This window comes from Cajanus cajan, chromosome 7, assembly GCF_000230855.2.
Source record: "Cajanus cajan strain Asha chromosome 7, NIPB_CcT2T_4, whole genome shotgun sequence".
Classification (NCBI taxonomy): Eukaryota; Viridiplantae; Streptophyta; class Magnoliopsida; order Fabales; family Fabaceae; genus Cajanus; species Cajanus cajan.
In genome coordinates, this window is record NC_138523.1 from 22,145,553 (window position 1) to 22,164,130 (window position 18,578).

At 28.4% G+C, this 18,578-nt stretch overlaps 1 protein-coding gene across 1 annotated transcript; it reads right to left on the minus strand.

The window, feature by feature from the left end:
* Window positions 1–8,261: 8,261 nt before the first annotated feature.
* On the minus strand, window positions 8,262–9,422 carry LOC109792722 (uncharacterized). Its single transcript, XM_020352152.3, has one exon. It carries the CDS (start codon window positions 9,338–9,340, stop codon window positions 8,753–8,755), a length of 588 nt encoding a protein of 195 aa, XP_020207741.2. The 5' UTR covers window positions 9,341–9,422; the 3' UTR covers window positions 8,262–8,752.
* Window positions 9,423–18,578: the final 9,156 nt, after the last annotated feature.

The following is an 18,578-nucleotide window of genomic DNA, read 5'->3' on the forward strand; positions in this document are numbered from 1 at the left end:
AAAGCAGCACTAATACATAGATAACAACGCCCGGAAAATAATGCATGACCTTTAATACTCAGATTTCAGAGCCCAAAATCGCATATTCACTTTTGCAATATGTCATGTTTGGATTTTTTTTTTCAATTTTTAAATGCTCCATGCTAATCATCTAAATAGAAATTTATTGAAGCTGGCATCCAAATCCTATTATGTTGACCAAAATTTACAATATACAAACTTTTTAATTTGAAATAATAGGCATGAGCTTACTAAAAGTATAAGCAAATTTAATTAAATCAAAATGTTAGTTTGTTAGGTCTGCAAATATATAAGAATGAAGCAAACAGTAATATACAAAATACAAATGATGTCACTGATTCTTAAAGGAAAAACTGCAACAAGGATATCTTAGTTGTTGACCCTCTACGTTTCATTAATATGTGAAGAATACACCAACTTTATTCTATCAGAAAATTTGTCTAATTATTTTCAATGTAATCTTAACCTGAAATATTTTAAAAAATCAAACTCAGTTCCATTTACCACACAAGTCCACAACTTACTAGTATATCTTTAGAACTTGATATACACGAGTTAAAATTAATTTGCAAAACTTAATTAATTTTATCTTAATTTTTTTCCTATAAATAAGAAGAAATTTGTCTTCAAACAGCAAGTTAGCTACAAAATGCGGGTAGTTAACTCTCAAAGATTAATCTTAATTATGATTCCTTATCATGGTTTGCACAAACAAGCACCTAATGTGAGAGATTCTTGCATAGTTCATCATGTAAATTATCAATTAAACTTGGCCTCGCACCAAAGACAGCTCACACATCACATGGCTTAACATTACAGGACAAATATTTGCATTATTATTATATGCGTCAATCCCGAAATCGTTAATCATTTTTAATTAATTACCAGACCCTTGGAGGGTTCTTCAAGAATCAAGATCCAAGACATGAAATCCTAAACATCGATCGATGATTATCCTAGACTCCTAATCTACTTTCATAAAATAATTTAATTATTCTCCTATATATAAGTGTCTATAATCAAAATTACATCACTGATTTTCAGGATTGCACAAGATGAGACTGGAGCGGGGTGGTGGAAACCCATTTTCCTATCTATTATAGTAGAAATAAATTTAGCGTAATTATTGAGATGTCCCTAAAGTGCACCACGTATGTGTGATATATATAATTTATAAACAAGCTGTTCAAAGAAAGTATCTATATGATGTATTATTACTCAACCCACTAGAATTATCGATGAAGTGGTGGAGTAATAGGTCTTGATGTATCTCTAATGTTGGGTTGATTAATTGAGTTTCTTAACTTATTTTTATGATCCTATTATGCTATGTGAGATATGGTAATTCTTACAAAATTTCACTATTAAGTGAGTTATTAATTTAATTTTTTGGGTACCAAAATTGGCTTGCATGTTTATATTTATATTTATATTTTAACTTAAAATATTTATGTTATTTTTTTTATTATAATTCAATCTATAAATTAGAATAATTATTTTAAATAAAATATTTTTAGGTATCATTCAAGGTTTTTATTATTTTTCTTTTCAATGACAGTGCGTTTAGAAATTTTTTAATCACTTATTTATATTAATTAATCATTTTTATTTTTAAATTAAAATTAAATTTCATTATTTTAAAAATAATAGAAATTAATAATACTATTGTCTCATAATATAAGTTATTCATCGTATATTTAAAATATATTTCATATGATAAGATATTTATTTATTATAAGTTTAAGTAATAATATAATTTATATATTTAAAATTATTTATTTATTATAATTTTGTTATATTTATGTAAAATAAAAATTTAAATTGTATATTTTACAAACTAAAATATTAGTTTTGAAACAATAAATATCATAAAAAAATTGAAAACACTGAAAATTTATTTTATTTACTGTGTTAAATTAAAAATGATATTTTTTTTGTTAATTAGGTTAAGTGTAAATTTAAGTAAGATGCTAATAAATAGAGGTATTACTGAAAAAATAATTAATGCTTTCTTAGCTTTCAAAAATGAAAATATTAATGATTCACACAGTCTTTTAATAAAACCAATAACTCTTTCTCCATCAATCCTTTTCGGTAGGAGACAGCCTCAGAACCTGTTAAAATGTGAGTAATAAGCTCAATGGCCTTACTCACAATAGTAATGAGACATATAACATCAGAGAGAAACTATATATTTTGCCAGTTCCTAATCTCTTTATAGCTGTCTGGTAGTGGGACAGAGTGCGTGCATTTTTATTCATCTAATTTACCTACCTATATGGGGGACCAAGATTTATATATATATATTATTTTATCTGAGTCAGTGTTAAGATTCTTGGTTATGAACCCAACAACTACTAGCCTTTGATGCTAGTGTATCTTCTGCTAGAGAGGTGCACATTGGTACCTTCTTAATAATTTCCTTTTTTCGTTATAATTTTCTTGTCCAAATTTCACAAATGATTTTGAATAAATATTTAGAAGACACACTGAAACATAGGAGGATTGGAGCAGGTGGGTTGGGTATAGAGTATAGACTCAGGCCATTTGTTTTTACCCTTTAAAACCTTAGTACATATTATATAGTAAAACACAAATGGTTACATTAGCAAAACTATATAAATAAGATGTGGAAATGAAAAATTATTAGTTAGTAAAAGATTATCTCCATGATGCTAATCAACTATTATATGATATGAATTTAAGTTTTTTTTAACTTAACGAAAAAATAATAATTACACTCAATTATATGTCATATAGAAATTAAATGGTTGAAAATCACTTAATAATTCTTTGCAAAAATATTAAACAATTTTTTATCAAAATTAGTCTTATTATAAGGGAAAAAAAACAGTATGAATTTTGAAAATCATCATTATTTTCCTTTTATTAAAAAAATAAATGATAGAATTAAGAGACATTTAACCAATACTTTTGAATAAGATATTAATGACATGTTGAGACTCTTGACAAATGTTATCTAGAAAATTATTGTATAGACCAAAATTACAAATATAAATAGTTATTGAATGAGATGTACTTAGAGATAGTTGTCCACTAAAAGAAAAATCTGAAGAAAAAAAACATTAAGATTCATACTAATGCTATTAAAAAAAATGAAAGCTCTAATGGAATCTTTATCTACTTATGCTAACTCAGATTCACAAAGTAATAAAAATCACAATATTATGGTACCAAAGTAGATATATATTTGCAAAAACCATGGTCGATGCTCTATAGATAGACATAAGATTTTGCAAAACCATGGTCTATAGGCATACTTAAGATGTTGAAATCAGCAAATTGGAAGCTTCACGTACATTACAATTTTGTAATCCCCACGACCACAAAGGGGACTTGAAACACACGAAGGGGTCCCAGACATGAAACACGGGGCAACCTAGTAATTAAATGAATGTGTTAACACATGAATCGGTTCTGTGATAGTTCTTTCTCATATTTTGGCCACAACCCACAGAAACAAACAATAGCAGACAAACGAGTAGTGCCAAAAGTTGCTTTAATAAGGGATAAGATATATTGTTGTCCACTAATTTCGGAGGATACTTAGGTCCCCAGAAGACATGGCGCCGTATGAACTTTATGCAGCTTAAATGTAAAATCTTCTCAATTAAAATTATGGCCATATAAGCCATTGCCTTTGGTTACAGATAGTGGTTACGGTCACACCTGCACTCACTGCCATTGCATGCATTAATTGCTGCTATTGTGATGCAAACCATGGTGTGAGAGTTTTGTTTGCACATAATTTTATCGTTATTGTAACTGTTAATGTAAACCATGGTGTGAGAGTTTTGTTTTGCTTATAATACTGAACATGTCTATACTCGTTTCATAAAACCTATATCATCTCAATGAATAATTTGGTTTAACCTTATATTTAAAATAATATAATTATTGTTGGAATAATCATAAACTTCTTAAATACTCTTGTATACGTAGATTTATGTTTTTTCTTATCATTAGTTTATCTAACTAGAGGCTAATCTTACTTTGTCATTGGTGTCATAGATCTGAGTATCCGACGAGTTTTCACATACAATAAAAATTGAACTCACTACAGTAACGTATTGGATTATCTGAATGTATAGATAAGTTTACATCACTATCGAGAGAGTATAAAACGTATTAATTTTCATTAATCACTATGATTATCCCTCTATAATTTTTTCATATATGGCCTAAATCTCTCACTCTTTCCTTGAATTTTCATTATCCCTCTTCCCTAAATAAGCGTCTTCCCTCATGCACAATGTAAAACAGCACACAACAAGGTCAGGCCCACTCTTTCTCCATTGATGATCACCTTTTTAGCTATAGTGACAATTAGACAAGACTTGCTCTTCTTATCACGGAATTCCTGCTCTCTTCTTCACAGTTACAGTGTATCTAATCCTCCCATAATTAACTATAGACAATACTAAATTATAAAATAGAATATAATTTTTTTTTAAAATAAATATTCTTTCTGGTTTTAAATATAAACAATAAATATTTTTTTATATATTTATTGGTATCAAATATAAGAAAATATCAACTAATCTCTCCCTTATTTAAAAGTATGAGAACGTAGGTTTAATTATCATTGTGATCATCTTTTTAATCTTTCTTATTTTTACCAAAATAAAAATTAATCTCTCCCTTTTTGATACTATTATCCCTAAAATATTTCATTTAGTTGAGATTGTATTTTCAATATATGTCTTTTTTATTCTTGATATCAAATTTCAAAAAGAATAGTTTAAGAAAATAAGTTAATTTTTTTATGAGATTAACAAAATTAAATTATATAAACTGCATTCCTTAATTAGTGTAAATGTATCTCTCTTTTTTTGTTGCTTATATTCATAATCAATAAGAGTAGTTTGTACGTACGACGATATTATAAAAAATATTTAAATTATAAATTATTATGTATAATAGATTAATTTATTTTTTATAATAATTATATTAAAAATCATAACGGTCGTTTAGAAATTTATTAATAGTGTAATTATTTTTTACATTAATAGTGTATAAGAATTAAACTATTCTATTAATTGATATTTTTATTCTCTATTATAATTAGTCAAAATTTCTCTCTCTCTCTAAAAAATATCTTGTTCAATATATCCTCATAATTTATCGATATCATGATTATATTAAATTTTAATATTGTTTTTAAAATCATCAATAATTTCTTCTATTTACAAAATTTACAAAGTGAGCTCTTATTTTTTACACTACATCGATTAGACATTTTAAATATTTTCTATTTTTTTAATTTTCTTTAGCCATGCATTTTACTTTAACATAATTACACATCTACTAAAACTATTTAATTTCTCTCTCTACAATCTCAAAACTTCCCTCCTTTTGTCTTTGTTAGTATGTAGACTTGATTGTAACTACTTATTTATTTTAATTTATCTTTTTCATCTTTATTTTTAAATTAAATTTCAACAATATTTAAAAATGTCAATAATTTAAAATAACCTTTTATCATAATAATTATTTATTATAAAATTAAAATATAATTTATATATTCAAAAGCATCTTGAATATCATAAGTTATATTTTTGAATTTATAATGAATAATTAATTTTTTTTATATAAATTTAATTATAATGATTTTCTTTTAAAAATTCTTGAAATTCAATTTAAAACTAAAGATAAAAGAGAATATATAGATTGAAAGCCATATGTTGTTAAGAAAATCAAGTATAAGTATAAAAATAAAGGAGAGTAGTTTGCTATGGTTGTGCATTCAAATATTTGTCCTACAGTCATTTGTGAAGATACCCTTAATGGATTGAAGATCATATCAATGGATCTTCATCGCATATGCTAAAAGGAAATTTTTTGAACTAATTAGTTGTCATCAAATTAAATTTGAAATTAAAATTGAGATATATGTGAAGTTAATGAAATTTAAAAATAAATTTAATGTTCAATATATAACATTAATATAAGACATGTGACTCAACAAAAAGAATAACTCATAAAAAAGACTTTCATTATAAAAATATAACTTTTAAAAATACTCTTAATAAAATTAAAATAACTCTTACAGACATTAAGAGAGAATTTATATTCAAAACTTAGAAGTAGATTATGAATTTTAATAACATAATTTATATATTAAAAATATTTATTTATTATGAATTTAATTAAATAAAATAAATATTTATCATGTATAATACACATATTAAAATTATCATCCAATCAGAAATTGTTATGTATAATAAATTCATTGACTTTCATAAAAAGTACATAAAAATCCTAAAATATTAGGTTTTGTGATTAATTAACAATGTACAGTTTTATATTATTAACTTTAGTATAGTCATTGAACTCTTCAAATTATTATATAATTTACAATTAATTTAATTTATCAGTTATAAATCTAATATATAATTTATATATTCAACAAAAATTATTATAAATTTTAATTATATGAAAATAAAAAATTATTAAAAGAAGAATCCATAATAATTGATGATCACTTTTTAAGCTGATGTTTATAATAATTGATTACAAGGCCTACTAATATTTTATTTTTTTTTAAAAGTATTTTTCCCCCTAAAATATGTTTTACAATAAGAGAGAATCCAAATCTACAATTGACTAGTTTGATGGGTCGTTTAAGTCTTCATTTTATAGCCTATTGCCGTTGACATGCAGTTTTATCGCGGTCGCGGTGCAAGTGTTGTTACGTTTAATGTATAACCTATTGAAAATTTTTCATATAAATTACATTTACAAAATTTTAAATTAATCTAAAATGATTTAAGATCTCAGTATTTTAAAATTAACATAATTATTTTGATTATCCGATAATTATTATTTTATAAAATTATATAATATATAATTATAATCTAACAGTATGTTAATAGAAATTATATTTTATACAGTTATTAACATATACACGATATAATAATATACCGTATGGGACCGAAGCCAACCCGACCAATCCCACCGAACACCCGAACCCAATGCCACTACCCGAACACACCGACCGCTTACCAAGCAAAAGGGGTTGGTCTAGTCGGCCGATCCCCGGGACTCCACCAGTATAATTTCGAAAGGATTAATTAAAGGAATAAACCGGATTAGCCCCCTAATTTTTCGGAGCCCAGCTCCTAATCACGGCCCAATAAGAAACACTATAAATAGACCACCTTCGAGGTACGTAACTAACTTTCAACTATCACATTTATTACGCCGAGCACTTACTTGAGCGTTGGAGTGTCTTTGCAGGCACACCCCCCTCACATCGAACTACCCGGATAGGAACGAGAAGACCGAGACCCAAGATCCGACCCGCTACAACAGATAATTGAAGTGTGTTTCCTAACACAGGAACAAATAACAAGTAAACCAATTCCTCATGTATAAATCCATATAAAAAAATATAAATCCATAGTAGAATTTAATAACAGCATATTTACATTCCAAAGTACAATAATAGGACTAAGAATGAAATTAGTTTCTCAGGTGAATTAATACATATACTCGATCGAGAGAGAGAAAAAATTAACAACAATATATTTCATTTTCAATGGGTAATATAAAAATCCATTTGTACAAAATATTTAAATATGCAAATTACTGGTAAGCAGATCACGTGGTTTTTGTCAACGAACTACATGAAGAGAGAGAGACTTGAAGCTATGGTTTCATCCTCGTTAACAAGCGAACCGTACGATGTCTATGAACAGAAGCATCGAAAATGAAAATTAAATGATACTTGGATAATAAATTATACATAAAATGAGGTTTAACTCAATTAGTATATCTGAGTTGTTGTAACTTTTATTGGTATATGTTTGATTCTTATAAATAAAAAAAAAAATATTATACATAAATTTTACAATTGAAAGAAAAAAAAGTGAAAATTTTGAAATATAATAAATCATAGAGAAAAATATATAAATATAAAAATAATACTATGTATATAAGTATTATACGTTTATCATCGTTCCATAAAAATTCATGGTCGTTTCATAGAATTCTTCAACCCCCACATCACGTGGTTTTTGTCAACCAACTACACTGGTGTTAAAGGAAAAAAATTTATTATATCATCAATATTTAATCATGATGTTAGTTAATTTTTATGCCAAATGTAAATTAGATTTTAAATTTACGAAAAAAATAATACAATTCGATTAGATGGTTGTAACAATTTTGAACTATATAACAATTTCTGGTTAAAGAAGAAGGAGAGAAAGAGAGAATTTGAAGCTGCAATTCCATCCTAATTATATAACAAGCCAAAGGCAAATGAAAATTTCCAATTTCCATGACTATAAGTATGAACAGAAGCATTGCAGAAATCCCCATCTCCTATTCAGTTCCCTCCACACTCTCGTCACCCTTTTTCCATCTTATGAAAAGTTACATGCAGTACTAGAAAAGAAAAAGGCAAACACGAAATTAATAAAGCTAGCCCTTCCCCTCGCTAAATAATTATCAACTGCATCACTATCCCAACTTCTAATTTTGTTACATATAAACATCTAACACATGAACTCCAATTGAAGTCACAACTTAAGAATTTTCCATCACATCAAATCGCAACCACAATTTAGAATCATGAAATTTTTGACGGCATCAAACCGCAACCACAATTTAGTATCATAAAATTTTCGACCACATGAGACCGCAACACAATTTAGAACCATGATGTAAAACCTTGGTTAACGTTGTTTCCAATGAACTCACACCCTCACACGCCCCTAGCCAACATTTCATGGAACCTTCTCTCAGATTCTTGCTTCTCTAACCTGAACTTCTCGTGGCAATCAGCGATGAACATTTCGGCTAACATATCAATACGGTTAATCCCATTATCATCATCATCATCGTCATGAACCTTCTCTTCAAGCCAGTGCAAGTACCCCGCAAGGTTCTCGTCATCATGGCAAGAATCCTCATCCGAAAGGGCTTTAACATTAATGTCACAAGCTTTTGGCAAGCCTTGGAAGACCCTTGAGGGGACAGGGATAACGTGGGAGGATTTGGAGGAGCACCAATTATAGTGGAGCCTGAAGGAGCCGAAAATGATGTTCTTGCTTATCTTGTGTTTCCTATTGTGGTAGGGGAAGAGAATGTTAACGTTGGATTGGTTTCCCTTGAGGATTTCGATGATTGCGGCTTTGACTTTGGAGAGGGCACGGATGATGCGGCACATGTGGGAGACTATGAGCGTGTGGATGAGGCTCTTTAGCTTCATGGAGCTCAGGGTTGATGGGGGTTGTTGTTGTTGTGGTGAAGGTTTTGTGAGATGGGATGATGATGATGATGGGGTAGGCATGTTTGTTTGTTTCTATGTTGTGTGTGATTTTGGGTGATGGTGGTGGGGGTGAGAAGTGAGAAGTGAGAAGTGAGGAGAGAGTGGTGTATTTAATGTGGGAGTGTATTGGGTCCATGTCTCATGGGATGTAGTTTATGTCACTCCTCCAAATCCATTTGCCTCTCAAGTTACAACTTTACCCTTGAGGTTTTGTATATTTAATGAATTATCATTCTAATTTTATATATATAATTTCATAATTTTAAAGTTGTCATGGGATGATTATATTTTAATTTTTTAAACTTAAATATAGTTTTAGTTTTTAAAATTTGAGATAATTTTTTTTTTCTATTTCTTAAATTTAAAATTATTTTTTTTACTTTTGGATTTGTTTTAGTTGATTGGGACCACCAATATATAGAATCATTGTTAAGGACAAATCTAGTTAGTTGTGCAAGATTAGTTTTTTTTTTTTTTTTTCTAAACATGATATTAGTACAAAATATTTATCATTATTGAAGATTATAGACGTTCACAAAGTGAATATTCTTCCAATATTTTCTATTCTATATTCAATGTCAAAATTTGTATTCTTGACAATTTAATTAAAGACATGAACCGCTATCATTATCAACCAATGTTATTAGCAAGATTAATTAAATTTAATGTGATATTTCATTAAAAATAATACTAGTATCTGAGTTTTGTATAACAAATTAATAATAGACAAGATTTGAGTAGAGAAATAAAAATATTTTTTTTATATTTTAAGATAATAAGTAAATTTACCTCGTATTTGACACTAATTAAAAATATATTTAATTTATTTTTTTCATGAATTATGTAAAAACTGAAAATAAGAATGAGATTATTTATAAGAAAAAAGATTTTTGGACACACAAGACGTGTCTATATATATTGTGAGAGGGATTGGAAGGAAAAAAAGAGACAAGAGATTGATATGATTAATGATGTGAAAAAAACAAAAAGATAAATATACATATTGATAAGATTTTTTTTAGTGTTCAAAATTCATCACATCATGTATAATAACTTGTTATTAAAACTAGAAAAAACAACTTGCAAATTTAAAATGTTATTGATACGATATATTTATATATATTTTGTCCATGATTAATCATTTTTAACAAGATTTTTTTTAATTTAATTACAATTTTTTATATATAAAACTTGAACTTAAAATTTTCTTAAAAAATCGATTTTAGTACTATTCACATCAATGAATTATTGGTTTTCGTTTTTACAATTTAGTATCAAATTGTTAAATTTTTTAATCCTTTAGTCCTTTTGTCAACAAAGCTGTAGTAAGGAGATTATGAGATAAGAAAATAAAAACATGGATAGAGGACTTAAAAAATGGAGATATCTACCAACTTGGAGACTAAATCATGCAAACAAAATATTCAGAGACGCAAATTATTCAAATTGTCGCATTCAAAAACAAAATTGTGGGTTAACTACTACTTAAAAAAAAAAAAATTACCCTTGATATTTTCTTAAATTAAAAATCAACAGAGTAAAGGGTAATGATCTATTGTTCTATATAATAATAAAAAAAAGTATCATTCACATTGACGAAGAAAAAAAAATTATACCTTTCACTTTCATGGAAAATTCAAACCACGTTCCTTCTTCTTTCGTCGATACTTGCTGCTCGGGGCATTACCCGCTTCCCAGTTTAAAAAGATTCTGCTTTGTTTTGGCAACTTCGAGGAGGACACTCAAAATTTCTATGCCATATATTTTTATAGTACACTGACATTTACTTTCCATTAATTATTTGTGATTTGTTTTTGGTTCCTAGGAAATGGGAGAGAACGGTGAAAGTATTAAAAAAAGGAAAATATTGTATCCTCTGAAACGAAGGCAGAAATTTCGTCCAAATTTTTAAAAAATTATTATTTTTTAATAAATTTATTATAAAATAATTATTTTTTAATAAATTTATTAAAAATAATAATTTTTTAAAAATTCAGACAAAAGTTCGACCTTTGTTTCGGACGCCGTAACAATACTAAAAAAAAAATCTCCATTCATTTTTCTCCCTTTTAATTTTTGAAAAATTAAAGAGAAGAAAGAAATTAATAATATTTGAATTGTATGGATTGAATTATTTTAATTTTTTTCCATATCATTATTATTTACTATTCAGCAAAAAGAAATTATTTACTAATGGAAAGATATATATATATATATATATATATATTGTCATATTTTTCTTCTGCATTTTTTATTCTTTAAAATGGGATTTTTTGCATATGTAATTTATTTAATTTTTTTTATTATATATACTGTATTGCGTATAGAGAAGAGAGAATTAGAAGAAAAAAAATATGAGAAGAAAAATAGATAAGAAATTACGTGAAAATAATAGTTACATAAAGAAATAGAAAGAAAGTAGACTAATTTTTAGAAGATTATTAAATTTAAAAATAATAAATAAATATATTATCTTATTTTATTTATATTATAATAATTATTTTATTTATATGTAATTATGTAACATCCAGCAGCTACATCCTGTACAAGATCCTCAAGGAGGGAGAGAGATGAGCTACAACTCAACATAGAAAAAATGGAAAAAGATAAAGGTCGGACTAAATCAGATGTTCATAAACTCTACTGGAGTTAATCAATGTTGAGGCTATTCATATAGTTAGTCAATGTTGAAGGGATGATTCTTGTGACACCTATTTTTTGAAAATAAAATAAACTATTTTAATAATATTTATCTTATGGGTTTCATTAATTTATTAATAAAGTTTATAGGACAAACAATAGATATTTTTATCAAATAAAATAAAGATATACTACGAACTTGTGAGAAACTTTGGTTTGAACTCTTAAGTTTAACTCGAAGTCCTATCAATAATTAAGAGGAGTTAAGGTTAATAAGTTATATGTGTTTTAGAGGGAATAACCTAGGGAGAATCCTGATGAATGTGTAGGATAGCTTCAAAACAACAAATATTGTGTTCATTGTCTTGGAGGTCATCTTTTGAGGTAAAAGAGAAAGTGAGATTGCCTCACTTTGTAGGCACATATGAGGGGCATGAATAGTGAGGTAACCCATAAGGCTCCTTAAGTTCATAGTTACTTGTATTTAATGGTGTTGATGTGGTATTAATTGAATTACTATTGCATGAGAATATATTACCATTAATTTTCTTGGATTTGAGATTATTAATTGAACTTTCTTAAGTGTTGAAATGCAGGATTATGTACGATTGAGGGTTTGTTATAAATTATATCTTTTGATGTAAATTGGTGCTATGAAAAATTTATTACGAATTTATTGTTTCTCTAAAAGAAATTAAATGTTGTGTATATTGATAGTTTGTGTTTGACTCTAAGGTAATGATTTAGAGGATGTGTTTGTTGTCCTTAAAACCCCAATTTTATAGAATAGGGTGAATATTGGATAATATAACTAAAGATTGAAAATTTGGAGTATTAACCGAGTAATTAAGGATGAAAGAAAGTAGTATGAGATTTCATCTTGTGCTTTGATCGATTAAAATGATATGATAATTAAATTGAATGAAAGATTGAGTTAAGAATGAGTTAAAATCCTTAGATTAAAATTTAATTAATAGAAAATTGTGTGCCTAATTAAGCATACTATATACCAAATTAGCATTTGTAATCCTCATTCAGCTCTTATCCAGTTATTTTTTATTTGGACAATCTGGTTGGCTAGAAATAATCTCATATTCAACTCTAAAATAATTCATGTTCTTGAAATGCTAAATCTGGTGCAATTACGCTCATGGAGATGGTTAAGGGTCAGATTTCCCTCTTTCAATTATAATTTTTTTTGTCCAATTCTCCTAGTGCCTCTCTATCTTAATATTGCATATTGACTTTCCGTCTCATTGGTTCAGTGTTACTCGTTTGTGAGGATTGCTCTTTATCATACCATTCTATTGGTACTATAGTGTTTGGTATATGGGAAGCTTGTTTGGTATAGGCTAATTAAGTCGCCTATTTTGGGGGTTTATGGTTTTTGTTTGACGTGGAATATATTAACTTTCTTTGTTTTTTTAAAAAATACTTTGTACATATGGGTTAATTCAATTTTTCTTATAAAATAAAAGCACTTGTAATCCTCATAAGAATTGTAGTCCTCGATTTTATCTTTCCAGTAGCATTAAAATCATCCTAAAAAAGGGTATAGAACTCAAGTTCTAATCAAATTAGTGAACGAAGGTCAAATTGTCATATTTAGGTTTAAATAGTGCTATCTTTTAATCTTTAAAAAATAGTAGATTGTAAAATAAATTCTTGAGATCAACATAGAAGTTACAAATAATTGTCTTATTTTTTGATAAAATTAGGATGAACATGATATCATAAATATAACTCTAGATATCGCATTTAAATCACATGATGTCATAAAAGCTTAAGATAAGAGGAGATAATATGTAAGTTGTAATGGTAAGTTGTTTTATCCTTTAAGCATTTAATCTTGAGAATGATTTAAAATACTAATACCAATAGTTAAGAAAAAGAAAAGGTAAGAATGGATATTTGTGGATGAGTGATGAATGGGTTACAATTAATATATAAAATTATGTTTATAAGACTTTGTGTATATATGTGATATGAGATAATTGTGCATGATATAATATGAAATGTTGATGTTTGACCTGAGAATATTGTATGCAGCATTTGAGATATTAGTGAATAATGATATATGAGATGATGATAATGTGTGGTTTGACATACTTATATGTAATGTGTAGGATGAGGTGTGATAAGAGAACTTTATGAGATGTATGTATTGATTTGTTTGAGAACCTTACTGTAATGTTTGAGACATTGGGCGTATTTGAGGTGATGTTAGTGATGAGATGAGAAAATCTAGGTAGGGCTTGGTCTTTTGGAGAATTCCAAACACAGAGGCCTGAAAACATGAGGATGTTGGCACTAAGCATTTGTAGGATTGTTGTGTTTGATGATGTTGTGTGAGATTCCATGTATTCATGCATCTTCTTTGGAGGTGGTGTTAATATATACAGGAGGGCCAGTATGGTCTTGTAGCCTTGATGGTGTTAAGGTAGGGAATCTCTATAACAAGTATGGGAGATGACCAAAATCGATTGTAATGCCCTAATTGGATCTTAATAGATCATATTCTAGTTAAGAGTGGATTAAAAGGGTCACCTAGTCTATGGTAAAATCAGTCCATGTGCACATAGGTTGCCTTATATTTGGAGCACCTTTGACAATATTAAAGATTGGTACTACATGCATATAGAAGTAAGAGCATAAATTTCATGAGTCATTGAATGGTGATGTGAATGATTTTCAATTTGATGTGTTGAATGAAGTATTAAAAATATTAAGAATTGAATGACTTTTATTGATGTGATGTCTTAGTATTTTATCCATATCCCTTATTTATGCTTATACATGTGTGAAATATATTCGCACTTCTCTTGTTATTTTGTGGTTGTGTTTCTTTTGTGGATTGAATATCATGTAAGAGTTGGTAAGGTATGTGAGGTTGAGCATGAGAGAGAAGAAGCTTGAGGCTTTAATTTTATATGATAGGTCTTACTCTAATTAGTGTGGCATTGAGGCTAGAGGTGATCATGTTTAATTTATGTCTTGGACTTAGAGTTGTTTTTATTATGTTTTATTTTTTGAGATTTTGTAAAGGTCGGTTTGTGCCTTTGTTTATTATGAACTTATACTATGTTTCTTTACCTTTCAAAATATGTTTTTTAAGACGTGTGAACCTTTTTACAACACTAGTAAAGAAATTTGATTTATTTCATCTTTTATAAAGAAATGCATTTTCAAAATAAATGTTTGGGGGTAGATGTTAGGAACAAAAAATCTTCTTTTCTTTCACACACAACAATGATGATGAGAAACATATTAAAATAACACCATAAAAGAAATAGGAAAAGATCACATAAATTTATTTAACGTGTTTCAGCCCCTCATGCCTACCTCTACAAGGATGTCCATTATTTATCTCAAAATGTATTACATATATATGAAAATCCTCCCTTCAAGTTTTGTGGGTTAAACTTGAAAACTCCTTTCTCACAAGTTTTATTGGTGAAACTTTGAAATCCCTTCCTCACAAGTTTTTTGGCGAAACTTGAAAAAACTTGGAAACCCTCTTTCACATGACCTCCTTTCAGATTTAAGGCAATGACCCCCTCTACAGGTCGGGTGATTCTTCTCATTTCAAGAGTCTCTATTTATTGAACTTACATCACAATCTTAAAAGAGGAAACAAATCTCTAAAATAAATATAATATATTTCAATTCTAAACAATATCTTAAAAGAATCAATATCTTTTAAAATCTAAATAATATCTCATATATTTGAATTTTTGAAAATTTGAATTATTTTCCCAATAGTATAAGGGTGTCATAAATAGGGGTATTAGAGTAAGTCGATTTATTCAACAATAAGTTATGTGTCTTCCATGTTTTTCAAGTGTATTTCGTGTGAAAATGTTGATGTGATATGAAGAGCTTTTGTTTGTTTGCTATCCAAGGGTCATAATTGCTTTGCTACCGAGACTCATCACCTCAATACATTGTGCATTGCAAATAAGGAACTTGAAGAGACTAAAACCAATGACCAAGGGCATTACCCCTTGCATATTTTTCTTTTTGTAATTTCTCTAATTGATTTATTTCAAGAACGTATAGAGTATCTTTTTTTTTTTTCTATATTTATAAAGTATGAGGAGTTGCTCCTAAAACTTTTGCCTTCGATGTTTTTGAAATTGTTTAACTTGATGTAATGTTGTTGTATTGCTATACTTGTTTTGTTGTTGTTATTTTTACTGTATTTACATTCAATTTGATCTTAATAGATTAAGCTAATAAATAACTAGTAAGCACGAGCGTGAGAGAGTTGATACTTCAAAGTCCGTGACACGTGTTGTGTGGAATCAGAATGCGATAAATTGTGATGAGAAATTGGAAGAGAAATTGAGATACCTTTCATGCTACAATCATAAAATCGTGGAGTGAATGATAGTTTTGCGATGGAAGAAAACGTAGAAAATTGAAAAGAAGAGTTGAACCTTCACTTTGAGTGGTGTTAAAACCTTAAAACCCGATAACTTTATTCTGAGGCATTTGTCTCACGTATGAAACTCCTTAGATTGTATTACTTAATTCAATAACAATCGATTTGTTCATAATCCCTTAAAAAAAACTCTGATTTTACATGTCATGAGATTCAATTTGTTTATGGAAATATCAACTAGTAGTTTAGTTTCTACTTTTGATGTTTTCTCAAATTGTCTTTTAATAGTTTTCGAAAGAAATTTGTAGTTAATTGATTTGTTTTTTTTTATTAGTCAACGAGACAAACATATTAGTATGGATTGAACTAGTTATGTTTTAATCATTTATTTAATTTCTTCACAAAACAATAGTTCTTGTGCGAGGAAAAGTGTGGATTCTATTGTGCTTAGAAAGTATATCAAAGAGTTTAAAATATAAAATATTGTTTAAATCTAAATGTGAAATAAATATAAAATTTTAGTATAATTAGTCTATTAAAATTAGGGATTTGATTATAAACATTTAAAACAAAGAAATTAGTATCTTAATTTCTTTTTATAATAAACAATCATCTGCCTGAATTTATAACATGTATTTCTAAGTTCCAACCATACGCTAAGCGACACTAGAATGGTGGTTAAGGTTTTATAAGCTTTGAAACTTGCAAAAAAAAAAAACAAAAACATTATTTTAATGTGCAACATAAGAACTACTATTAATTTCCCTCAAAAAAAAGAACTACTATTAAATTCTCATTAACAAGTCCGAAGTTTACTTGACATATTATATGAATTAATCAATTGCTGAACATGGACTTGTTTTTTTTATTCGAGAGAAATTTCGCCCAAAATTCCAGCTAGAGCTGTTGTTTTGTTTAAACGACAGCATCCCTATAGACTCGTAATTTGACGCTTTCTTTACGGTAGACCTTTATTTAAATTGTATTTCTAAGGGAAAGCTGTGGTAATTAATAATTGAATGATATAAGAAAGTAGATCAGCAGCATAAATAAATAAATAAAAAGTATATAAAAGATAGACAATCATAGTGTGAAATTGATGCATCTACTATAATTAATTAGATTGCAAATTTGTCTCATTCACATATATATATATATATATATATATATATATATATAATTCACTTATTTTAATTTTATTTAAATTTATTATATTTAATAACTTATATTTTATATTAAGTTTTAATGATTTAATTATTAAATTAAATAATTTTTATGCATATATTAAACCTATAAAGTTTTAAAAATTTAAAAAATTATTTGATATTTTATTTCATTAATTTAAATCAACGTATAAAATACTCTTTTCATTATCTATTAATTTGATATATTGAAACTGTACAGGTAAGGGGGTTCGGCCACCAACCCATCGGCCGCCGAATGGCGGAACCAGGAAGCCGAATGTCAATCGGCCACCAGGATCGGCATACCATCATTTGGTACTCTTAATCAAGGATTAGGGGTTAATTAGTCGATTAAGGTGTATTACCTAATACGGTAAGTACGTCATAGGGCCCATGGGGTCTAGAGCCCATAAATGTCAGTATAAATAGCTCAGGACAAAAGGTAACGTCACTGTTCATTAATTATCCTAGATATTCGAGCTTGTGCTGACTTGAGCGTTGGAGTGCCTTTTGCAGGTACCAACCCCTCTGCTCTCGCGCCGGATCGGAGCTCTCGTTCGGCCCGTTGACTACCAGAAGACTTAGTGTGCCGTTCAGACAGGTACATTTTGGCGCCCACCGTGGGGCCGAACGAAGACAGTTGGAAGTTTAATTGAGAAGAGTAATGCCGATAACCAGGAGAACAAACACTCGGGATCACTAAACTGAAGAACATGTTGAGGTTGTTGACGAAACAGATCTTTCTAAGGCGGTTCGATTGCTGAAACAAGAAATGGATGTGATGAAACAACAACGAGAAAAAGATGCAAGGGAGCTTTCGGCCTTGAGAGCCGAAAATGAGGCGTTGAGAAATCAAGACACCTCGTAGAAACCTACTCAGGCCACGAATACGCAAACTCAGGGATCGTATCAATCCCATGCGGTCCACACCTCAGCTCCCCATGCCTCGGCATTGGCACCTGGAAAACCCCTCTCGGCCTTACCCACTGTCGGCCGTCCTGCAGACTTGACAACTATTGGATCGCACCGACACCCCTTCACTCCTACTATC